This window comes from Pieris brassicae, chromosome 9, assembly GCF_905147105.1.
Source record: "Pieris brassicae chromosome 9, ilPieBrab1.1, whole genome shotgun sequence".
Lineage (NCBI taxonomy): Eukaryota > Metazoa > Arthropoda > Insecta > Lepidoptera > Pieridae > Pieris > Pieris brassicae.
The window spans coordinates 14129262-14155750 of NC_059673.1; the positions used below are offsets into that span (position 1 = coordinate 14129262).

General features: G+C 35.4%; 2 protein-coding genes across 11 annotated transcripts in view; one reads left to right on the forward strand and one right to left on the reverse strand.

The window, feature by feature from the left end:
- The first annotated feature begins 4205 nt into the window (after nt 1-4205).
- LOC123714724 (nucleoporin NDC1) lies at nt 4206-6112 on the forward strand. Its single transcript, XM_045669154.1, has one exon. The coding sequence runs from the start codon at nt 4377-4379 to the stop codon at nt 6069-6071; it is 1695 nt and encodes a 564-aa protein (XP_045525110.1). The 5' UTR covers nt 4206-4376; the 3' UTR covers nt 6072-6112.
- A 42-nt stretch (nt 6113-6154) lies between these two features.
- The window catches only part of LOC123714722 (protein unc-80 homolog), a 50191-nt gene continuing 29856 nt past the window's right edge, over nt 6155-26489 (reverse strand). For 8 of the 10 annotated variants that reach the window (XM_045669145.1, XM_045669144.1, XM_045669146.1 and 5 more), the window contains 25 exons: nt 26198-26446; nt 25808-25937; nt 25585-25725; nt 24866-25059; nt 24406-24551; nt 23916-24110; nt 23006-23201; nt 22485-22703; nt 21833-21978; nt 20838-21024; nt 20343-20504; nt 19812-20015; nt 18795-18911; nt 18055-18189; nt 17254-17377; nt 16748-16960; nt 15129-15313; nt 14153-14318; nt 12788-12964; nt 12451-12525; nt 12263-12358; nt 8712-8863; nt 7870-8030; nt 6906-6988; nt 6155-6437 (listed from right to left, as the gene is read on the reverse strand). In XM_045669145.1, the coding sequence (XP_045525101.1) occupies nt 6322-6437; nt 6906-6988; nt 7870-8030; nt 8712-8863; nt 12263-12358; nt 12451-12525; nt 12788-12964; nt 14153-14318; nt 15129-15313; nt 16748-16960; nt 17254-17377; nt 18055-18189; nt 18795-18911; nt 19812-20015; nt 20343-20504; nt 20838-21024; nt 21833-21978; nt 22485-22703; nt 23006-23201; nt 23916-24110; nt 24406-24551; nt 24866-25059; nt 25585-25725; nt 25808-25937; nt 26198-26446 (3969 nt within the window). In that variant the 3' untranslated portion in view covers nt 6155-6321. Of the gene's footprint in view, nt 6438-6891; nt 6989-7869; nt 8031-8707; nt 8864-12262; nt 12359-12450; nt 12526-12787; nt 12965-14152; nt 14319-15128; nt 15314-16747; nt 16961-17253; nt 17378-18054; nt 18190-18794; nt 18912-19811; nt 20016-20342; nt 20505-20837; nt 21025-21832; nt 21979-22484; nt 22704-23005; nt 23202-23915; nt 24111-24405; nt 24552-24865; nt 25060-25584; nt 25726-25807; nt 25938-26197; nt 26447-26489 lie in introns of those variants that run through there. The other 2 variants (XM_045669150.1, XM_045669152.1) reach the window with 2 other exon arrangements.

A 26489-nucleotide genomic window follows, 5' to 3' on the forward strand; every position in this document is an offset into this window, starting at 1 on the left:
TCCGAAGACCATACACATGGAAATTCGTCGTAGCAGATGTGTCTAAGGCAATCCTGGGAGCAGATTTCTTGAAGCACCACCACCTCATTGTCGACGTAAAAAACAGAAGACTGATCGACGGGAAAACAAAACTGGTAACAAACGCTCAACTCAGTACTGCAGACATACCTACAGTTCGTAGTATTGACATTGAGCAAAATTACCACAGAATTCTAGCAGATTTCCCAGGCACAACCAGAATCACTTCAATGAAGCTCAGTCCCAAACATTCTGTTGAACACTTCATTGAAACAAATGGACCGCCCCTTCACTGCATGCCACGCCCCATTGCACCGCATCGTTACGAAATGGTCAGGAAGGAATTCCAAAACATGATCGATCAAGGGTTATGCAGACCAAGCAAAAGCCCTTGGGCATCACCTCTTCACGTCGTGCCAAAGAAGAATGGAGACCTACGCGTGTGTGGCGATTACCGAAGGCTCAACGCCATAACCAAGCCCGATCGGTATCCCATACCACGCATACGTGACTTCACATACCAACTCGCAGGGAAGAAAATTTTCTCTACACTTGACCTCAATCGCGCGTACCAACAACTGCCAGTCAGCGAGCAAGATGTGGAGAAAACCGCTATCATCACACCTTTTGGTCTTTTCGAGTTTCCGCGCATGTGTCCTGGTCTAAAGAACGCCGGACAGACTTTCCAACGCTTTATTCACGAAGTACTGCGCGAACTCGACTTCGTATTCCCTTTCGTTGATGATCTACTCATAGCATCAATCGACGAGGAAGAGCACCGAAAACATCTACGCACCGTATTACAGCGACTAGAAGAATACGGCATCACCATCAACCCATCAAAATGTGTTTTCGGCCAGCCAACTGTGAAATTCCTCGGTCACCAAGTCACAGCGGAAGGAATACAGCCACCCCAAGAGAAGGTACAAGCTATTACAGATTTTCCAAAACCACAAACCGTAGAAGAACTACGACGTTTTCTCGGTATGATAAACTTTTACCGTGAAAATATCAAAGATGCCGCCACCATACAAGCGCCGTTAAATACCTACCTGCACAACGTCAAAAAGCGTGACAAAACTAAGATCGACTGGACCACTGAATCAACGCAAGCTTATGAAGCATGTAAAGAGAGCATAAAAAACGCCGCTTTACTTGCTCATCCGTCTCACCAGGCGACACTTGCTATATTCAGCGACGCTAGCGACAAAACAGCTGGTGCCGCACTCAACCAATTTATCAACAACTCATGGCAACCACTCGGCTATTTCTCGAAGAAATTCACCGACGCACAGACTCGCTACAGTACCTACGATCGAGAGCTACTCGCCATCTACATGGCTGTCAAACATTTCCGCAAAATGTTCGAGGGACGAGAAATAATAATATTCACCGACCACAAGCCGCTAACTTTCGCTTACACAAAAGCAAATACAAACAGCGAATCACCGAGACGCACCCGACAGCTACTTTATATCAGCGAATTTACCACTGATATACGACACGTCAGTGGATCTCAAAATGCAGCCGCAGATGCATTATCACGTGTCGAAGCAATCACCTGTCCATCGCCGATCGACTACAATCTACTTGCAGAAGCTCAAGAGCGCGATAGCGATACCATTAAAGCACTCAGTCTACAGAGCAACTTATGTTTCAAGAAAGTCAACCTGCCCGTCTCAAATATCAAATTACACTGCGAAACTTCAACCTCACAGTTACGTCCGTACCTACCAGAAGAATACCGACGTACCGCATTCAACGCAGTACATAACGTTAGCCACCCTGGAATCAAGACTACGAGAAAATTAATTACGCAACGTTACTTTTGGCCCTCAATGAACGCAGACGTCGGCAAGTGGGCAAAAGTATGCCTACAGTGTCAGCGCGCCAAAATACAACGCCACACATCAAGTCGATTATCAATTTTTTCACCAACCGAACGATTCGAACACGTTCACATCGATATCGTTGGTCCGCTACCTACCGCGGCCAGCGGTCATCGATACCTCGTGACAATGATCGACAGAGCAACAAGATGGCCCGAAGCATACCCATTATGCGAAATATCAGCTGAAGACGTCGCCAAAGCGGTATACGAAGGTTGGATTTCCCGTTTCGGTTGTCCTGTAACAATAACAACGGACCAAGGACGCCAATTTGAAAGCAGAGTATTTGCATCTCTTTCTCGCTTACTAGGAATCGAAAAAACGCGTACAACTTCATACCACGCACAGTGTAACGGTATCATCGAACGATGGCACCGTGTCCTTAAAGCCGCATTAAAAGCAAGACTACAGACCGCAAGAAGCTGGATCAACGAGCTCCCAACCGTCCTACTCGGATTACGCGCCGCTATGCGAAGTGACACCGGCGTAAGCGCCGCTCAGCTTACCTACGGTTGCAACATACGCTTACCCGGTGATTTGTTATCAACGACCTGCAATGACGTCATCATGGACTCTGGCTACATCGATCAGCTGCGCGACGCAATACGTAACTTGCAACCAATGCCGAGTCAACCACACAGCAACACAAAACCCATATTCGTTCACCGCGACCTGCAATCATGTGAATACGTATTTGTACGCATAGACGCCGTAAAGAAGCCATTACAAGCACCTTACGACGGACCCTATCGCGTGCTGAAACGAGACAGCAAGATATTCACGCTGCAGTTACCTAACCGTGAAATGAATATCTCTATCGACAGACTCAAACCTGCCTACACTATCGCCGAGCAAGATGTGCCTACTGATACAACAACGAGTACCTGCAACAAGCAAAACACATCAAGTGCGAGTGAACTACATGAACCATCAAATAGCCTGAAACATCAAAATGACAACAACCTGAAACAACAAGACACTGGGAACACCTCAATACCTACAAGAACAACTCGCCGAGGCCGCGTTATACGCCTGCCGGTACGCTTCGCTAGAGGGGGAATCCTGTAGGTGATTAGTACGTGTCGTCATGAAACAATAATTTGTTCTGAAAAGAACAGTTAATTGCGTTACCGTTAGGACAACTTTTTGCCGCGCCTCGATTTTATTGTCTACGCACCCTTCGCATCTTGGTACCACATGTTTACCACTAGTGGCCAGGTAGGATAATTTTTGTATATAAATCTACAGTTTTTAAAAATTAAAGACATTCCACATTCCATCTTCACCTCTTCTCAACGAATTATTAGGAAGTTTTATTTTAACCAAATAAGGACCAATCAACATAAACCAAAACTACCCTAAAATGCTATTCTAAAACTAATGTAAATCCAGTTGCCAAATACATGTAAAAACATATTTTTTAATCAGTCAATTGTACATATTGTATATACGTGTTATAAATATTTTTTGTTGTTACAGCCATGTTAATATAGAAAAAATGGAAAACACTAAGAGATAAGAGATCCAGATATGCTAAAAAAATTGAACCAGAGTGGTTCAGGAGTGGTTCCATTAACAAATGATTATGAAACAGATGTAAAATCTGAGGCCCAGACCTAAAAAGGTTCTAGCGCCATTGATTTATTTATTTTATTAATAGAAGATAGACCCAACAAAACAAACAGTTTACAAGAAAGTGAGCACGCTGAAATTACGTCCGAAGAAAGCAAATTTATAAAACTTTTACTATATAAGGGCTCATAGTATCCCGCTGCATCTGAAGGGTCTCTAAAGCGTCTAAAGCCAGCGTTACAAGGACTGCTTCACACAGTTGAGACCTACTGCTTGAAACCACACCCGCGCGGTGAACTATAAAGTGGCCTTACTATTCGGACGGACGGACTATTCGAGCAGTAAACGTCTGAGCGACGTACACCAACCGCTCGAACAGTGTGTTGTTTACCGCTCGAGCAGTTTTCTACCGTAGTCGAGTCATGGATTCTGACGAGGAAGCAATGCTTTTTCTGTTTCTGCTCAAGTGTTTCCAGCAAAGCGGAGTCAGCATGTATGAAAATCATCGTTATGAGTATAGCGGAGTCCGTAAACGGTCTGTTCCGCTTGAAGTGGAAGGCGGGCATTAGGGTCTTTATTAGTACCTTATGTGGTGTACATTTAATTTTTTTTTAAACACAGCCTTAATATATTGTCTGTGGGTAAATATTTCATATATGACAAATAGCACATCTCAAATGTCAACTTTCAGCGGTTTTATAGTTTTTGTTTAAATTTGGTAAAAATTACAAGAACTGTAAAAATCTATATACAAAAGTTAACAAGTATGTATTGCGTTCTTTATTTTCATACAAGAATATTTTTTGGTTACTTTTAACGGACAATACGAACTGTTTATTTTAATTTTAAACTAAAATTTGGTTATATTTTTACGGATACCAGTAGCGGCACGCCGGTATGGGAGATAAAAATGAAATATTTTCAGAGAGACTCGTTAAGGCAGTTATATGGGATATTGCCCTACAAACTTTTCTAGCTACGCTATTAGTGTTTATAATTCAAATTGATGTAATACATCCGTTATCATGGATTACATCCACATTAGAAGACATCATAAGTTGGAAGATGCTTCTCAACGTTATCCTTCTTGGATTAGTTTCATTCTTCCAAGCTTACATTTACGGTAAATACTACACAAGCCCCGTGCCCAAGTATTTTACAAGATTTTCAATGTTCCTAAATATCTTTACAACACAAAATCTTGTGTTTACTCTTCTATATGCTTTAAATGGATATTTTACTCTGATTTTGTATTCGTCCCTAGCCAAAAGTAACTTTAATGTTTTAAAAAAGATGTGTGAGGACAGTGATGGACAGTGCCTAAATGAGCAGAGTCTCTTTTTGCAACTGGGAGGAATGTGGATAGGACTGTTTTATTTTCTTAGTGCACATATTTTTAATAAAACTGTCTTGACATTTCCACATATTTATCAAGATAAATTTCAGCAAATGAAACTGGTCATAACAAATGTTGTTGCAACAGGATTTCAAAGGTCTATGAAACCAGTTGGTTATTTCTGCGTGTTTTACTATTTCTGGGGTAACAAACCAAGGAGTGTGGTATCAGATGTGTACAGTATTTACTTAGAAGATCCACCATTAGATAATATTATTAATATGTTGCGCTCTGGTATTTGGATTGGATTATGGTTTTATGCAAGTCTGTTTTTCATTTCTGTTAACGCTATGAGAGCAGTATTTAATATAGTTCTAACAGAACCAATGGTTTTTTCTATAGAATCAGATAAAAACTTGACCCTTTGTAGTGCATTGGCTCAGAAGTCACAATTCACTGGATTTCTTGGTGCACAAGACTTTAGAATTCTTGCAATGACAGATCAATCAAGACGTCTTCAGATATTTACCCTATCCCAGCCCGGTGGTCATCCTAGAAACTGGAACGGACTCTTAGAGAATAGTTTAATTATAATTAAGGAATTTAGCAATCAGTTAGAAGCTATTAATTCTGACAGCAATGTAAATGGAATAAAAGATGTGAGTAAACGGAACCTCCTTAATGAATCTCCAAAATCTTCACCCATTGGATATTCAGGATCATTACGCAACATGGCTTCATATCCTCAAGCATTGGATATAAAGAATATCCAGGAAAATAAAGAAGAAAACACATTTGTTGTTGGGATTAAGAAAGAGTTTAATAATTTTGTGCAGAGATTGTGCCAGAAACCAGGCATTAATTACTTCTTTGGAGAATTAACAGACACCAAGTTGAAATTCATTTTGCTGCAGGCACAACCTGTCATGTGGACCTGTGAGGGTTTAGCTCATATAGTGGCCTATTCATTGAAGGAAGATAAATATGGAGTTGTGCAAAATGATCTACCAATAATTCTATCTGCTTTAATAAATTTAAAACAAAATCTAGAAAAATTGTCTAAGCCTGGTCTCATACCAAGAAAACAGATTTTGAATGATAGTTTTGCCATTAGATCAAAGACAGCTATTCTGTCTGTGGTCAAAAGAAGCATTTATAAAATTGTAATTACATTTTCTAAATACATACATGAAATACCACTTGATCCGGATGTTCAATTGGCAATTCAGCCCTTTTTAGTTTGTAAAGAACCATAATAGTGTTTGTATTTAAGGATAATTAAATTATTTTTGTACTGCCTGTTTTTTAAATTTGTATTAGCTTATAATAAAATAATATAAAGAAATCTATCACATTTATTAAATAATCTTCAACATAACTAATAAATCACACCTCAGAGATGAAAGTTGACCTATTTTACCAGATTTCATATAATAAGTTTCTATTTATGTAGACAATTTTTTTTAATAGAAGAGCAATGTATATTAGAGAATCATATATAAAATATTAGAGAAGAGTGTCTTCATCTCTTAAATCGCCACTTAAAAGTGTATGTTGGCTGGCAGCACCCAGCAGAGCAGTTCGTTCAGCTGAAGAAGTTACGGAGTCGCAACTCAAAGATGCTGAAACAGTATTTAGATTTAAAAAAATAATATTTTAATAGGTAGACAAACTAAGAATAAATAAGACTAGATAAGAAATGCAATAGAGAAAGTAAACCAATAACATTACAGAAGCATTCCACGAGAAGTCAGAATCTAAAATTGTGTTCTTCGCTTGACTCTAAAAATATTTAATTTGTTAATTTATATTAAATACTTTTTCAAAAATATAATTTAATATATGTTTATGTGAGTATGAGTAGACATGGACCGAACATGCATTTAAAATAACATTTCTAAATTGAAAACAAACAAACATCTGTTATACATATTACTACAAAATCAAACCTGAGGATATAATTATGAATCAGTAAAACTTTACATACAATATTCTCGTGAAATGCATGAAAGCAAGCGCAAGAGTGGGTAGGAGTAGGAAAGAGTCGGGGGTAATAAGGGTATTGCGGGTACATACGAAGATCGTTTTACCATCGGGGCTGGCGCGCGGCGTGGCAGCCACGGACCGCGCGCCTGGGGATTCCGACATAGACGCTTGGAGGCTGTAGCTCTCTCTGTGAAATATTAGAGCCTTTACCAACTTACGCTTATTAAGGCCCTGTACAATCAATAGTCGTGTGTACGAGTACACAATTTATATAAAAGTTGCATTGTGCAAAGAGTGGACGTACTTATCTGTTGACCGATGTGTTTCAGCCAACCTCATAAAATAAAACTGATCGTGAAATTTATGATTTTGATAATCGATTTTTAAATTATATCATTTATGAAACAAATTGAAATATTATAATATGGCAGATATAATATTACTTTATGCACTGTAAATATAGTCGTTTTATTAATAATACACCTTTACATTAATTAACAAAAATAAAATAACACAACCTATGTAGATTAGTTTGTTCCTAAGTTAAAATATATATTCGTAATTACTTAAATTAAACAAAAACAAATTATATCCAATACTAAAAATGTTTTATAAACCATATATATATATAAACCCAAAATACATAAATAGAACAATAAACTAAAAATAAAAGTCTAATAAAAAATAAATATAAACGTCCTATATGAGACTATGCCACACATGTAGTAAAAAATCAAATTCGAATAAATATTCTATATTTTGCTTTGTTGACTGATCGAGTTTATTATTATGTCTACCCACATTTTTGTTGCTGTTTTTGTTATTTTATATACCTACATCTGTACCTACCTGCCCTAATTATTAATCATAGTTTTATATATTGTTTCTCAGTAAGCGAATGATGTCTGCGATTCTTATGAGAAAAAAAATTTACCTGATATACATTGTATGGCATAAGGCCGACCGATATTGATTTTTATCAGTGTCACCTAGTTTTTAAGCATTTTATTTATATTTTTCATATTCAATAGAAAATATTTGTAAAATAAATAATTTATCCACGTTCACCTGTATCCAGAGGTAGATGAGGTCTGTGATATCTCGCTGTCATAAGATGTATCGGTATGAGTGGCGGTAGGTGGTAATAAGCCCGGCCACGCCCTTCGAAGGGGCGTAGATTCAGCTCCCGGAGAAGAACAAGAGTCAGATTCGAGTCTGATAGGAGCGAGCTGGAAATTTTTATATATTAGTACAATGCATGAGACAGTCCAAAGAAAATTACAGTCGTATCAGTTATACTACATACAATATTTATATTATAGTATAATAATTAATATAATATATATTATAATTAATAATAATTTATTATTTTTTTCAAGATGGCCAGTTTTTAATGGGTCACCTTTAACTTTTTGTTGAGTATCCCTGACATTCAGGTAATATTGTGTCTGACCTGAGCATAAGCAGCTCTATATAAATTATAAAATGTATATAAAAAGTAAGAACTAAAGTGATAATAACAAGTCTTACACAAGAGTTGTGTTACAAAAATATATATTCAACTCCAGAATGCAATGATATTTTTTTTATTAATATTAAAATGAGAATTAAGAAAATGAGGGTTATTTGATACCTTGAATATCCTAATCAAAAAATATCAGGTAGAGTTGATCCTCCTTTTTTTGAAGTTGGTTTAGTAGGATGGTAGATTCAGATTTAAGTTTTCTTTTAATTTTGATTTTACATACATATATTACAATAATAGAAAATGTAAAAAAGACATTTGGTTACATTATTTTTTTGATTGTGAAACTTAGAGGTCTCAATGTCTATTCCGGCGGAAAATAAAAACCTTTGCCTTTGCTTAGAAAAATCCTATAGTTACAGTTTCAAATAATTAATATACCTACGTCAGGTTTAGAATTCCTACTGCGCCGGAATTTAAAGGTCTTCTTGGAAGGTCCATGAGACCTTTGGAGACGAGGTCTCTCTTCATCCAAAGGATCTTCTCCGCAGGAGTCACCCATTGATAATGGTGACAGTGGTGTTTGAGATGTCTCCCCTTAAACCATAAGTTTTTGAAAAAATTAAACCGACTTCAAATATGTCAATTCTATATTATTTTGTCTCCTTTATAAAAATCTGCTGAACCAATTTCGATAAAACTGGGATTGTTCCTAATATACCATAATTTTGAATATACCATAAATCATCTTGATGATCCCGTATCAGAACGTCGACCAAGCGTAAATACAATTTCAAGATATAATATTATTATATTTAAAAAATATTACGTAAATCAAAACAATGATAAATTATGCTAACCAGACTTTATCGTCATTTAATACATATTTGAATATAAGAATTCATTCTGTATGTGAATGAGCATTCTCGACAAGAACAGGTTTCTTGCATCAGCTATCTATGGCGCGTCAGTGTTTGGATTTGTATATGACGTTTTACGTGCAATTTTAAATCGTTTGAATTGTTTGATTGTTATAATGTTATAGTTTATATGTCACTGGCCTTAGTATATATATTTATATGTTAATGATTTAAATATGTTCGACGTCCTGGTGGACAGAAAAACTGTGTACAGTTTGTGTTTCCACCACACCAACTTTCTTTATATTAAGATCATTTATACAATAAAAAAGAGGTTTCAAATCTTTTTTATTTATAAAGTTTGACATAATTGATACCACCCAAAAGTTAAGATAGGAGTTAGAATGTGGACCATTACTCCCGAAAAATTGGCGGACATACATGCAGTTTAGAAATATAGAAGTTCTTTGGAAGTCTAACGACATCATCACGTAAAAGTATTGTCCAATCCCATATGGCACAAGTCTAAGAGTCCTTCCTTATTAAGTTGGTACCTTTTGAGGAACATATATAAAATATATAGGATACTATAGTAAATCAATTATTCTGCAAAAACACTGGCGCCTAAGGAAGTTTTCCGACCAATGCGTCATGCTCGTGGTGTGGTGGTACTTGTATTCGTGTATACGGTGATATTAGTTATTTCGAGAATGTGAGTTCGTGCTCCACTTCCACCATGCCTCCCGCTGATAGAGGACAAATCTTTGTTTTTAATTTATTTAATTATTATAAATTACTTGAGGTGTCGTAAGAAAATCTATCGCAGCTCGCGAAAGGACAGAAGGTTGTGGGTTGACGGTATTGCTGACCACGCTCAAATTGCCGCTAACACCGGCAACATGGGAGAACTATATAAAGCGACTAAAATCTTGGCACGAAAGATAAGTCAGCGTAAAAAGCCTCTAAAATCAAAAGACGGTCAACTTATCGTAACAGCAGAAGGGCAACTACGACGCTGGCGTGAACACTTCGAGGAAACCTTTCGTCCCACAGCTACGCATGGAGGCATGCAAGACACATTTCCACCACCCAGGCCACTAGACATCGATATCGAACCACCTACACGTGATGAAGTGGAGAGAGCGGTCATGGGTCTTAAGACTGGTAAAGCACCAGGGCTTGATTTAATAGCCGCAGAAATGTTAAAAGCGGACTTGGCTACTACCGTCGACACGCTGACACCTTTGATTGGGAAAATCTGGGCCAGCGAGAAGCTTCCGGAGGACTGGAATAGGAGCCTTCTTATTACTGTGCCCAAAAAAGGTGATCTAAGCCATTGCAGCAATTGGAGAGGTATCACCTTGCTCTCGGCCCCTTCCAAGGTTTTCTGCAGAATTATCTTGGACAGGTTGTCTGCAGCCGTCGAGCCTCTCCTTCGCATAGAACAAGCTGGCTTCCGGCCTAACCGCTCGTGTACCGACCAAATTAACACTCTTCGTATCATTCTCGAACAGGCATCAGAATGGCAGAGGGAGATTTATCTTACCTTTGTTGACTTCGAAAAAGCTTGCGATACGTTGAGATGGAGCAGCATATGTTCGCGACTCTCTAACATTGGTGTCCCGCCAAAGATAATTAACCTAGTTAAGGCCAGCTATAGGAACTATTCTTGTAGAGTGATTCACGATGGTCTCGTCTCAGACGATATTCAAGTGCACGCAGGCGTCCGGCAAGGCTGCTTACTCTCGCCACTACTTTTCCTGGTTGTTCTCGACGGGATTATGCATAGTACACATCAGAACCAGCGCCGCGGAATAGAGTGGGGATTAACCAACATCTTAGAAGATTTGGATTATGCCGATGACCTCTGTCTGCTGAGTCACACGCACCGCGACATGCAATCTAAGTTGGACGACCTGGAACGCGAGGCGGGATTTGCGGGACTCAAAATCAACACCCGGAAAACGAAAGAAATGCGTGTTGGAGTTGAGAATCGCACCCCATTGCGGATGGGTGTAGAGGACATAGAAAGCGTTCAACAATTTGTTTACCTCGGAAGCGTCGTGTCTGAAACTGGAGGTACAGAAGAGGACATCACTTCGCGCATTGCCAAGGCCAGAGCAACCTTTGCACAACTTCGGCCTATATGGCAGTCACGGATGTTGACGCGTCGAATCAAGGTTAAAATATTCGGATCCAACGTCAAATCTGTGCTGCACTATGGGTGTGAAACGTGGAAGGTCACCAAACACATCTCGCACCGACTCCAAGTCTTCGTTAACCGCTGTCTTCGCCGTATTCTGAACATCTACTGGCCTGAAAAGATCTCTAACGAGCAACTTTGGGAGCGCTGTCGAGAAACCTCGATCAGCCAGCAGATCAAGCGACGCAAATGGATAGGCTATGGATACACTCCGAAGGGATCTCAATCATATTCCCAAGCAGGCGCTTGATTGGAATCCGCAAGGAAAGCGGAAGCGTGGCCGTCCCAAACAAACCTGGCGCCGAACAGTTGCGGACGAGGCAAAGAGAGCCGGAAAGACTTGGAGCGAGGTGAAACACGAGGCTCAAGACCGAACGCGATGGAAACTCACTGTGGACGCCCTCTGTCCCACCTAGGGGTTATAGGACATTAAGTCAAGTAAGTCAAGTGAGGTGTCACGTGGAACATTGTGTACAAAAAAAACTTGGCGATTAAAAGAGTGGTGGCGGAGAGTTTATTGCCAGTTCTCTTCCGTTCTACGCCCTTGATTTGAGAACTGGCAGTTAATGTAAAATTAGAAGCATTTTATATACATTTCTGTTTTTGACGTTCATAAGTGTACATTGTGTTACCTATATGAAAATGTTTTGTTTATGTTTTAAAATCGATTTTACTTAATAAAATGATATTTAATTGTCTGACGTATTCTGTATATTTATATCACAAAGTAATTTCCAATTCCAGACTTTTCGACCAGGCGATCGTGTAGTGCTGCTTGGGGATGTAAACAAAAGACGGAATTAGGGTTTGTTGTTCCTTTCATTCTATAGCAACCTCAAAGGCAGGCGACTGAACGGCGATGATCTATAATATCTATAGTCTCGACTGTGGATCTTACCTATTTAGTAGATTAATTAATTTAGAATCACATACCAGTGTTAAGTTTAAACTCCACCGAAGAACCGAATCGTAACTTTTGCGCATTTGTATAAGTGGGGCCGGCTTTCTGATCACCATTTATTCCAGGACCTGAAAATTCGACAAAAAGGAAGGTAATTATGAAAATATAAATAATGTTTATTAAATATATTGATAAAAATAAATGCCCTTAAGTATCTCACCGTTGTCATTGCGGCCATTGTTGGAGTCGTACTGTGGTACGTGTTGACTGGTCGTCGAACTGCTTGACAGGGATTCTGTACAATTCGTTATTTATTTAAAAGTCATCTTACAGCTACACATATAACACTTAGACAACATACAAAGCGAAAAGACTTTACATTGTTAAACAAAACATACGAAACATATCTTGTTTTTGGGTATTTCATTTATTTAATTCCCTTGTAAAAATTAAATGTCTAAACTGTCTTTTGTCTCTTTCTCTATCTGTTAAATCCTTTATGCTGTGAGAAATAGAGACAGATGTAGTAAAACTTTAGAAATAAAGTATTAGTATACCTCTTTGAGCGGCGAGGGTAGATGGCGGATGGTCAGGCGTACGTGGCAGTCCAGCTCGTCCCACTAACATTGATATGAGAGATGGCCGGTGCTGTTGCTGTTTCTCTGTAAGATTTCGCGGAAGAGCCTCAGATGCGCGCTTACCTCCACTCTGGCCTATACTTTCCGCTATTTGCTCTGAAATTGAAGGTTATATTTACACAGAATACGTGTATATATTGAACTATTTCATTCATTTATATATAATAATTAATTTAAATAAACAAGAGAATATCGAGATAGAGTAACTCGTAATCCCCAAAATTATTTTAATAAATATATAACCCTTTGTCCAATTTTATAATAGCGAAATATAATCATACAATATTATTACAGGATTTAAATTAATTGGTTATTATTATAAAAACTCCGGAATAAACTTACTCTAAGAGAGAGATACAAAAAGTAGGAGTAAAAATAATATCGTAATTATTAAAAATTATGGCAACATAGTGTCACAGAAGACACGGAAATTTATTAAAACAAAAAGGATTACACCATATTATTGATATACTATTTATTTATTAACATTTCGTGTCATATATAAATATACTACAGTTGTCATAATAGAATAACTGAAGAACTGGCGGCTTTATCGCTTTTGAGCGATCACTTTCTGGCGAATAATGTGAGAAAAAAAGGAAATCTCGGTAAGGCCAACGCAAAAATATATAAGACGTATAGACAAAAGGAATGGAACAAAGTAAAGCAATTAAAACATATGTAAACAGTGAACAGGAAAATATAAGAAAGGATGCACATGAATCACGATAATTTTAGATCAGTTGTACGAAAGTTAGGGATACGATGTGGACGAAAAATCTGCGTACAGAAGTGATTTAAAGGAAGATAGAGAAGAAAGAATTTATTTATTTATTAGATGAATAATTTATTGCCAATATTATAACTTTCAGCGACGTCTACACAATTGTATCAAAAACACCCATTATTGTTAAAAATATATACTGTATGAGAAAAATTATGATTTTTTTTATGTCACCGGAGGCAAACGGGCAGGAGGGTCACCATACGCGGCAGAAATTGCCTAAAGAAACGCTCAGTTCTGGAACGACGGACATCAACGTTATATGGATGGTATTTTGTATTCTGCCTTAACGTCCGCATTATTATTGGTACATCGAGACCTAATAATTACCAAGGGTACGGCAGACAACTAATTCTTGCTTTTGTTGTCCTGATTATAAGTTAAAAGAAATCACCTACTTAGTCTAATTAGATTTCTGTCCCGGAAATGTAGGCCATGTTATCACTAAAGTTAAATATATATTACATATTCTAAATCAGTTTTAACAGAGAAAAACGTACCGAATTTATAATGATCGTGAGCGTCTCTCATAGTCCTAAGTTCTCTAGCGAGTTCAGCGAGTAAGGCGCCGCGTGCTCGTGCGGCCGGTAATTTAAGACCGCGCACGCGTTCGCGTACAACAAACTGCATGTGACGCTCGTGGTCACCGATTGGTGGCTGGGATAGCTGATTAGATAATTAACTAATTTAATGTTTTGTTCTTAAAATTTTATTATAAAAATATAGGTTATAATAAACATGCAAATACACATGGCATTAATATATCTACTGGATAAAGTGAAAATAGCTAGCTAAAAATAGTGAAAATTCAAAATGGCAAAATGAAATAATATTTTATATAAATGAGGGTACCATATTGTTTTGTATTGTTTGGCATCTATGCTGCAAATTATTAAATAAATAAAAAATATTGTATAAGCTAGACTTAATTTGTTACCTAAACGACGGAAGAGCTACAAATGTATAATAAAAATAATATTTTCTAAAAATGAGGGTATCAATGTGATAAATGTGTTGTAATGTAATGTGTTTTAAATTACTTGGCATCTATGCTATTAATAAGCCTAGACTAAACCTTATAGCTTAAATGCCAAAAGAGATACAAATTCAAAGTGGCAAAAATAAAATAATATTTTCTAAAAATGAGGGTACCATATTGCTTTGTTTTGTTTGGCATCTACGCTGTAAATTAATTATTAAATAAAAATCATTGTTAGAAGCTTAGACTTAATCTTTTAGGTTGCATGTGATGTTTTATGACTAAAATATTTTATATCATGAATACTTCAAACTAAAATATTCTATGTAATTTAAAAAAACTGTATTGAAAAACTGTATTGCCCGAGTGAAATTTATATTATTTAGGTTTCGCGGGATGAGACTTTCTTTAAATAACGACAACCAAATATATACTATTACAAAGTCCTTAATAAAAAAAAACATCATAATATAAGAAAACATATATATTACCAATACCTTATGCAAAATAAAAGGCTGTAGCAGGACATATAAAGGCGTACGATAGGCCACAGTATGTTCGAGGAAGTCCCAAAGGTGATGCGAGGCCTCGTTGCGTCTACCGAGATCGCGAATCGCACGTGCAATACGTCCCCACTCGGAACAAAGTTCGCTCGTGAAACATGCACAAAGTACTTTCAGCGCTGAAATAATGAAAATATCGGTTTATATAAATAATAATAAACATGTGTGTAATTTGCACGTGGTAGTGAAACCTACAAAAAATGTGGTTTCAAGCTAATGGGACGAATGTAATTTTAATTTTTAAGTTTAAAATCAACTATTAATTTTGATAAAAACAACAATGATTAAAAAAGTTTTTATAATTAAACTTTTCTTAAAAAAATATATTTTTTTAACATTTTCTCACACGTTAAATGTTATAAATAAATGTGTCTGTCGCTTTTTCGTTTCAATCACAACGATGCTTACGTAGTTTTCACTTCAAAATTTGATTTACAGAAATACTGTGAGTTATTTTAGTAGTGGGACGGCTGGATTTACCTTACTTTTGAATTTTATGATTAAATGTAATTTAAAGCTAACATATAGAATTTAAGACAATATCGTAACTAACACAATAATAAACACTTAGACTTATTTATAAATAGGAAAATTTGGCAACACATAGACGAGGAAACTTCCAGAATAATATATTTTAGTTATTTTCACAGCGTTATGTCGTATGGAATTCTTTTATGGGGCAAAGCAATCGATTCTTAGCTTCCAAAAACGTCATAATAGCACGTATATTTAATTTATTGTTTGAAACCAGGCTTAGAAAAGGAAATCAATATTTTGATTGACGGTACCTTCCCAATATATCTACAACTGTAACGGTTTTGTGCGTATTAATATTAGTTCTCTTTTAAAGAACAGATTCACAATAGGAATACAAGAAATAAGGGAAAACTTTTCCAGCCATCTAACAGGTTGCAGAAAATAAATACTATATTTACGGGCCTAAGTATACGCTGCTATAACATGATTCCTAGTATAATATAACTGCCTTTAAACAGATTCAATCCGTTAATGTGTAAAGGTTAACGACTACCTAGAAGACAAAAACGCGTGGCAACTATTTCTAGTTATATTGTTATAATTTATTTTGTTATCTTTGAAGTGTTGTGAACATGTATGTAATATTGAATGTGGCAAATCACAGAACATATTTTTTATTGAAGTGAAACAAACTTCTTTATCGGCGTTGACAAAAAATCCGTCATATTTTCAGTTACGCGTCACAATTATCTTTTTCTTGTCCCTACCACAGTTAATTCGAAGCCATTAATAATAAAAATATATAATAATAACGATAACAATGACAGTAATAATTCGATTACAATTAATGAAATTCTGAAATATAATAATCTTAGTAGTAGATAAGGTAAAATGAAATAATTGTATTATTTGTAATTACTACCGTTGTACTATTATTTAAATAATTTAGAAAATAGGCAACACTTTTAAATGGCAAATATTACATATTTAAACAAAACATTTATAAATAAATTGTATAACATTCAATATTAATTTGAAATTGCTGAAAATGTATTAAGTAGAAAGGAAACTCATACCGAGAAAAGCAATACGATAAAGTTGATTAGACAGCCTTGTCGTATTCCTTGTGTCGCGACTTCCGGTAAACGTCAGTGAGTTGACACGTGCATCAGCCGCGTTGAACTTGGCATTGACAGCTGCCAACTGCCCTGGCGGAGCAGGGGGACACAGTGCATTGAGCACCACAGATACAATATAGCTGACGTCTGATTGACGAAGGGGTGGGACATCTGAAAATAAAATATAACTTGTTATTTTTCTATTCCAATGCTTGAAATGGAATGCTTGCTTTGAATATATCTTCGGCACGGTAGGTACAGTCGAAAATCTTTCAACTACCCGCATAATTTAAAATTAATAATACAGTCAAAAACTATAACGACATTGAAGGGACTACTCATATGTGGTCAACCGATAGTGGTAACAGCCGATTACTTGTTGACCGAATAAAAACATTGGCTAGGATCATTTGTTATTCTTATTAAAATCTTAACTAATATTAATAAATTATAAATATTATTACCTTTCCTTCCACTTCCGACTCGCAAGCAAAGAGGCATGAATAAATTCATAAGCATATTCTCAGTCTTTTCCGCTGATTGAAATATTGCGCTACCGCCGCACATTTGTTCCAACGAGTAACTATCCTGCAATAATTATATAATCAATAAAACGTCAATATTCATAAATTTTACAAAAACTTGACGGAATATCTAACAATAGCCAACAATGGCTCTTTTAAATATAATGTTATATAAAGAGACTACAATTATTTTGATTTTGTTTGTCGAAAATCAAAGAAGCGTTGTAAGAGGTTTATTGAATTTGTTTTAAGTATTAATATGTGTTAACACAAGCGTACTCCCATATCTAACTTATTAGTGCTAAACTTAGCCAGATACAATAAAAAAAATAGATACAATAATAAATTATGGAGTGACGACGACTACATAATACGGAAGAATACATAATAATAAAAGTAAATGAAATTATATAAGAATCAAGAAAATAAAATGGAACTGGATATAATAAATAAGAAACAAAAAAGAGACAAAATATGTATTATAATGATATCCAAGAGCAAGCAAAAGTAAAAGTGAAGATATGGGCAGATAGAGATTCCGCTCTAAAATATATCAGAAGACCTCATGATAAAATTGGTTGCTAAACCATTGTTTTTCTTACCAATTATTTGTTTTTTTTTGTAAGTAACGTTTAGGCTTTAATTATTTAAGTAATGATATAGTTATTCCTTCGACAGAAAATTCCTAGAAAAATTTTTGAGGAAATAAGCTTCCGTACTACATGATTTATAAGTACATACCCCAGTATTGATAACTTGCAATGCGATCAGTCGTACAACAGTACTGCAGAAATGCGGCGGCGGCGGTTGGGACATCAGGGCCGCCGTGGCTGACGAAAGATTCTCTCCCGTATTGTTTTCTGATACTATCAACGCCTGAAATTGAATTTTCACTGATCACGGTATAATCAACAAAAGAATTTTCTATATATATATATATTTACTTAAGATCTTATTAAGTAAGATTTTTTGGTTTCTCTAAAATCATTGAAATAATCTCTTTATAAAAAATATCCAATTGGACCGTTTTCAATAAAGTACTTATCTTCTCTTTTCCTCACGACGTAAACAATTTGGCAGAAAGAGACGAAAGAGTACTTTAGCGAAAACAGTACTACTATAATACTGACAAAGAAGCACACATAACGTTGGGACATAGTATAAATACAAAAAATATATTTGAAAGTATAGATTTTGTTGATATTATAAATCACTTAAGACACATATACAGAGTCAGGAGATAATAGGGATGACATGACTATCTGTGATAATTTAAACTCCCATTGCATTATGCAATATTTTAAAACTTTTTTTTCAAATTAAAAATGCAACATCAACAATTTATCAAATGAAATATCATCTTTTCTATGTCATTTTCTATCAAAAATGCAAGACGAAGAACTATATCTTTTAGTAGATTTTCATACATTGAATACGTCGAATTACAAATAATAAATATGAGAAAATATAAACTTTTTAACCTGAACAGTATTTAGGAGTGTCTTTATCTGCTGCCAATGCATAATGTAGGGACATCGTATCATCGTTTCGTAAACACCTTTCAGTAACACAGCTGCCGAATCCCAATCGGTGTTTCTCTAGAATGTTATGAAATAACAAAACAATCAAATACCAAGTATGCTTAGTTTTGTTGATATAAAATCGATTAAGAACTTAAAAAAGCTGCTGATTTTTATAATTTTCTACAAATTCATAAAACCATGAATATATAAAAAATTAATTTAATTGCGAGACGTCCTTGTTAAATAACTTTAAGTGTCTTGTTTCTTTGATATGACATAGATATTTAAAATAACGTTTAAAAGTAACATTTTGTTACCCATTTGGGGTGGATTTTTTTTATATGGAATTACCTCTTTATCTGAGTAAGAAAATATACAAATTCGTTAAGAAAACATTAAGCAAGAGATATGCACTAAGTCACTTGGAAAAAAATTACCGTCAAATTTTTCGGTTACGCGTCACATTTTTCCGTTACGTGCCATGTTTTTCTTGTCCTTACCACGGTTGATTCGAAAAGATTCAAAGCCATTAATAACAAAAATATATAATAACGATAACAATGCTAGTAATAAATCTATTAAAATCAATGAAATTCTGCATTTAATTTTAGTACTAATAAGGTAAAATTAAATAATTGTATTATTTGTATTCATGTCTATGATAGTAAAAGCGTTTTGTTAAACTTTATCTTATTTAACTTTATTAACTAATTTCTGTAAAGTTGCATATATCTAGATCATTTTTCGAAAAATAAGTTCATAATGAAGTTTCACTTCTTACGTGTGTACACTAATACACGCACACATTTTTTTTCTGTAATAGGATGCAAACGGGCAGAAGACTCGCCGATACCACCGCTCACGGACACTCACATTGTCAGAAGTCCGTCGCCGGCCTTTTAAGACTTGGTACAATATTTTCTTGAAGGACTCTAAGGAATTCTGTTTTAAGACAATATTAGAAAATGATCTCACCCGTATACTAGGTTTCTTAGCGATTTTCAAGAAGACTTTATCCAATCGCCTCAATATCATGATAAGGGCTGGTCTTAAGGCGTCATCGGCCCAGTCAGCTGCTGGTAGCACTTGCATCATGTACCGTTGGAGACCACGACAGCCCATGGACTCGGGGTCGTATGGGGATACCTTGAGTAATGAGTGGGCTATTTCTGCCAGACGCTATAATGTAAAATGAAGTTAAAAAAACACTTTTGTTTGTTCGTCAAAATTCTTAAGAAAATATGTATTTTGTAGAAAATTTTATCTGTCCAGTTTAATAGACTGGCAACGCGCTCGCCAATAGAAAAGGAGAACTTTATAGGCCCCAGTTAAGTTTTTCAGTTTGGTTTACTAAGACTGAATTGTTGAAAAAGAAATTGTTTGAAATCACTTGAATAGTTTTAAATAGTTGCATTTTTAAAAACTACCGATAGCTCTATCTTATATAGTCATATCTAAGAAGTACTTTAAACACTGTTTATATTGAAAATACATTTTAATACTCACAGCATGAGATTTAGAATCCAATAGTTCCACTGGCTTCCCTTCGCTGCCACCACTGGCCTTAGAACCGTTTAGTTCTATGAGTCGCGTGCTGGCCCGGCCTATGAAGTCGCCGACCAGAGACAACAGAACATCTCGAGGTCGTCGATATTCGGCACGAACCAACTGTAATAACAGGAAGATTTAATAAAAGTTTTTGGTCAAATTTTGTGCGTGAAGAAGCAACATACTTTACGTAAGTATAACGGAAGACTTGGGTTCGATTATCAACGAAACTAAAAAGCAAATGTTGTGTTCTCTAAATCAACATGTTTGTGACGATTACCTTTATATAAAGGTCTAATAATATTTGTTGAAATAGTAATTAGTGGGCAAATTAAAAAAAAAAGGTATTTTAACATTATATTAATTTCTAACCTCTGATCCATGCCATAGCCATGAAAATACTCTTCTTAAATAATTTATAAAAATTCTGCTATAAGGGTAAAGTTTACTCACCTCGCTGTCTTCAGCGCCGGTATAATCTGCGACCGGGGGAAGTCGGGAATGATCACTGACATATCGGGAGTGAGACTCGTCATCCAGAATGTCAAGTGTCATGAAAGGAGTGGCCGCGGTTCTAGGACAACCTCTTTGGGATGAGCCTTTGTGCTCTGGGGAGGTTCTGTATGGGCCGTTGTATGATCTGTATATGCAGAACACATAGTATGCATTTAAAAACACTTCGATAGCAGAAAATCTAATTGTTTGAAAAAAATAAAACAAGGACATATTAACAATAATTTATATAACATTGTTTAGCTTAGATTTAGATTATTTTCAAAACGCCGGTTCAAGGGTAACTTAGTTTACTCTGAGAAACGCGAAACGATGGTCGGTTCATTTAGTCTCTCGACCAATCACAATCAAGCGACACGATAAGTCACTTTAACTTACACTTAAAAAGTATTTTTAGGATGTCTTTTATTGGCTCCATAAATTTCGATACATGTAATATTATGTACAAGGTATAAAAACTTTTTTTTCGGTTTTATAAGGAATTTAAAATTAGTACTATGGTGTAGCCCTTCAGGCACCAAGGTTAAACCCCTCAGTCTGGTGCTTTTTGTACTTTTATTTTATATATATAAAGCAATAATAAAATTGTTGTAAGCTGACTTTCTATACAGTAATCCCTACTATAACTCGTGGCGTGTGTCTAATTTCCTTTGGTTCCGCGGTATAGGAAACGCGTTGTAGGAGTATTTTCGCATAACATAAAATGATTCACTTTTAATTTTTCTCAGCTTCAAATCAAACATTAAAAAAACTATGTTTTGAAAACAATATGTTTGAAATCATTATAAATGTCACAGTATAGAAATATAACGTGTGCAATACCCGTGTTATACGAGGGTCTGAAATTGCGTAATATGAAAATGGGTTGTAAAAGTAGCGCGTGGGGGGGGGGGGTTGTGATAGGGGAGGAGGGTATGAGGGGTTCTTGTACTTACTTGGAGAGTCCCTCGCAGTTGTTAACCAATGTTTTGATAGCGATCGCCAACTGTTGTATGATCTCTTTCTCAGTCTTTCCTTCTCTGTTATATGTTGGGAGTTGTATTTGCTTCACATAACATGGTAAAATGGCTTCTAGAATAATCTAAAATATGGGTCATAAGAGGTAGTCATTCATATATAGCAATTACCATGAGCTTAATTTGAAGCCGTTAGTGGATATGAAAGAACTGTAGGTACTCTCAACAGTAGCCCGCATACGAAATCAGGCTAGACCACTTAAAGATTTTGTCATTGGAGAATCGTAGAAAATTAATTGCCCCAATCGACGAACCTAACCTTGTAACTAAATTTAAATATCGTGTACCTCACACTTTGAAATCAATGTCTTAATAATTTATGTTTTTTTTCTCTTCGTGTATGTTATGTCTGCCTATAAGTGTATAGTACATATCAATGTGCCGAGAGTTCCTAAGTTTTTTATAAAATTAAATCCTAAACCTTTATTTTTTATTAATTTTTATCTTATTTATAACAAAAAAATATCTGGTTAAAAATAAATAGTTTGAAACGAACTCGGTTTTTTTACGTGTACCTATTAATACAAAAAGTATTTAATGTCTGTTTATGTTACACAGAACAAATACATACAAGCATTTGATATCCTCTCATACTCTCAGCAGAATACGACACGACCATTACACAAAGACTAATGCAATCCAATACATTGACCATTTCCTCTTCATCACGATAGCAGAAATCTATGGGTTTCAGTGGCTTTTCCTCCTTGATTAATTCAGCTATGTGTAAGGGGTCAGGCGACGGTGTCTCCAAGCTCAGTAGCAGGTTAAATAGGCAGCTTGATTGAACCTATAAGTTAATTTATTAAGAAACTTTAGAACAACGAACAGAAAACCGAATGAAGCGACAAAATAATTTTATTGTCTTTTTTAATTTCGTGACAATAAATGACTTTTATATGGCAATATTTGTTTACGAAAAATTTTTTTATCTGTCAAGCTGATAGCAGTCTCTTAACAGATGGCATCACTCGAAATGTCATATGCCAATTATGCGATAAGTTAAAAAAAAGCTTTCTTTATAGCGTCACAATGCTTTTAGAATACAGGATAGTAATATTAATATATTACTATAATAATATTTAAACATACCTTACTAGCATCACCATAGGCGGCTTCCTCGTCTGTATCCAAAATCGCCGAAACGGATCCAAACATTTGCAAAATAAATGGTTTTCTATTCAACAAATAGAATTGTTTGACAGCGTATTCGATGGTTGTTGTCACCAACTTGTTGGTTTGGAAGTTAGAATATATTTGGAGTAATGTTGGCATTATGAGGAGATAGCTGGAACGAATTCAAAGTTAAATTCGAGGCTGTGAAAGTTATCGTAACATTACGTAAATCGGGACATTGTAAAATGGTCAATAAGATCTGTCCTATTTAATCATATAAAAAGACAGTACTCGAAAAAACAACAAAATACAAACAATTTTTCGAACTGATCAGACTGTCTTCTATACTTTGCCACACAATCGATATTCTTCGGTGATCGAAATCAAAATCGAATCGAAATTAAAATCTCCTAAATACAAATGGAGTCATTTAAAATATATTAGTACAGTAATTCCGACGTAGTACGTATACATGAACGTTAGGTTACGAGCACGAATGAATACGAAATAATAAAACAACTATCAAACATAAAAGCAGTGTGTTAGTGGCTTCAGCGTGCGATTATCATCCCTGCGATTGTAGGTTCGATCCCCGGCTGTGCACCAATGGAATTTCTATGTGCGCATTTAAAAATCGCTCGAACGGTGAAGGAAAACATTGTGAGGAAAATGACTTGCGTTAGATCCGAAAAGTCGACGGCGTGCGTAAGGCACAGAAGGCTGATCACCTACTTGCCTATTAAGTTAACAAATGATCATGAAACAAATAGATATCTGAGGCCCAGACCTAAAAAAGTTGTAGCGAACATACAATTATTTTAAAGAAATTCCTTAAACTCAATTTATTGGTTTTATGTAAGGCTAAGCAACAGGTCCGAATTCTTACCCATTTGTCGAAAATATATTCTTAAAGTTGAACGCCGCGTTTACGTACGTCGCTATTACGTATCTTAATATCAGAGAGTCTTCGCTATGTAGCATAAGAGCTCCGTTGAGTACGTTTAGGAATAAATGTATGTCCCTCGAAGATGTGAAATTGCCCGCCATTGCTTCGAACATTCGAGCGATCATGCGCACCCACCTAGAATATAACAATAGACTTAAGAAATTCATAGGGTAAAGAAATATTTTTTTTATTTTTTATTATCTGTAATATCTACAGACATAAAGAAGCTTTCCTTTTTGTTAAAAAAAACAATTGAAATAATGCTATATTGTTTTATTTATTTCAGTGTTCGAATACCTTTTGAAGGACATTTTTGTGTCACTTTCTTGCATACCAAAAATTATCCTTAGTACATACATTACCCATTAGACTTAATTATTTATTATCTACAAAAACTCTTCTTAATGGTAAGATTTGTTATTAAACTTACATGAATTTATGCAATACATCCAATCCAAGTAGAGTGGAACCGAGAGGACCTCGGCTATACAACGCTAAGTCAGCTTCCAAAGCTTTACGAGGAAATGAGGGTAGTTTCATTAATTCATCGTGAAGAAATACTACACGTTGGACTACCTGAAAATAGGAAGAAATCGTATCGAGTGAGTTATATATATATCTACAACGAATCCGTTAAGTATATTTATAAATTCCTATTTATTACTATAAGTATAAGGATACAATAAGTAAATAAAAATTTGTAATGATTATACTGTGTTGTTATAATTTAAAGTAAAAAAAAAAATAGCTTGGCAACATTGTTAGATAAATCAATCAAAACAAAAAAATTTATCCACGCACTAACAATAAGATCTAAATTTTGATAATGGAGATAAAAAAATTATATAAAACTATTAGACCAATAAAAACTAGTAGGAAATTATCTTAACCATGTCAACATTCTTCAATATCGCCCAAGCGAGTAAAACTTTGCCGATTTCAACGAATTTATGCAATAGTTCCTGATGCTGCAATTTGTGGAAAGCTTCCTCCGGTTCCATGTGGACCAGACCCAGTTGTGGATACTGGGAACGTTTGAAGAAGTAGTGGTCACGTACGTAACTTTGCGGATTATGAATTTGACCTAAAACAATAAAAGCTCTTGGAAGTTTCGAGGAAATAAACATAATGTACGAGCCAAGGCTATACATTTTGATCACATATATATATATATATAGTGATTTAAGTGTAAATCGTCGAAGTTACGCCCCGAGAGCATAGCCAGACGTAGGCAGTCTCTATGACTGTTAAAATTGCATATTTTGCTCATATTCTATTGTAATACGCGACTGGTTAATATAGAGTAAACCAAGAAACCTCTATTATTTAAAGCACCCCGATGTCCCAGGAACCGTATATTTTGGTCCTTCGAGCCATCCAGAATCGTACACATAATATGCATTTTGGCGAGTTTCTATAAAATAGTTTAAATCAAATTTAAATAGTATATAAAATATGTAGGTACGTTTGGAACGTTCGGTGTTTGTTGCACATTAATTTTCGTATATAATAAAATTAAAATCTTAAAAGTCTGTAACTAGAAGATTCACGCTCAAATTTTATATTCAATTTCTAATCAACCTATTATAACGATTTCACAAAAACTTACGTGTTTTAAAATCAACTAGAAAATATTCATCATGTTGTTTTTCTGGTATTCCAAAGTAGTCAAGTGACTCACGAAGAATTTGACAAAACTGTGTATCTTCCTGTACCGGGAACTGAGATGGGATGGTACCTTCGTTGTCAACTAGAAAAATATAAGATATATAAAATCCCAAGTAATCTGAAATCAAATAATCAACATATATATACGAATTTAAATTATATACCTGGGCCATGAACAATAATCTTCTTAGCTGCTGGAACATTAGCCGTCAGTAGAATGGACGCATCGCATTGCTCTTTACGTAATATTTGCTTCAAATCCTTAAACATAATGCCGTGAACACTATGAACCACCTGAAATAGTTTAACTGCAATAAGTACATTTTAAACATACATATTTAGAGTGCAAAAATAATTTCTACATTCTTTAACTAATTAATATTTATAGTACTTTAAACATTATATTGTCCCGTAAAACTACTTTTTAAAGAGACAATTTATTTATTTCTTTACTTGCACCAAAAATTACAGACATAAAAAATACCCTAAAATCAAGGCGAAGTTTCAAAAATGGTTATATTTCGTACGTTATATTTTCTAGAATATAAGCTTACCATCCATAAAATGGACATTGCAGCCCCAATCAATCTCTGGCCATCTTCATGAGGTGTCCTCACGTAGAACATTACATAACCGATAATGTAGTTATACAACGCAAAAGCGGCCTGTTGAGGCAGTCTTGGTATGAAGCGAATGAGGTGTCGAAGTAATTTGAACATCTCATCTTGATGATCGCGTGTTAATCTTTCTAGTACGTGCCGAAGGAATAATGCTGAATCTTCCACTAGACAACCCCATATAACCTGCGATTTAAAGTTTTTCTATGTAATTTATGCGCGTGTACGT

Coding starts and splice junctions, on each gene's coding strand:
- LOC123714724 (XM_045669154.1), top strand. CDS start 4,377: ATGGGAGATAAAAATGAAATATTTTCAGAGAGACTCGTTAAGGCAGTT.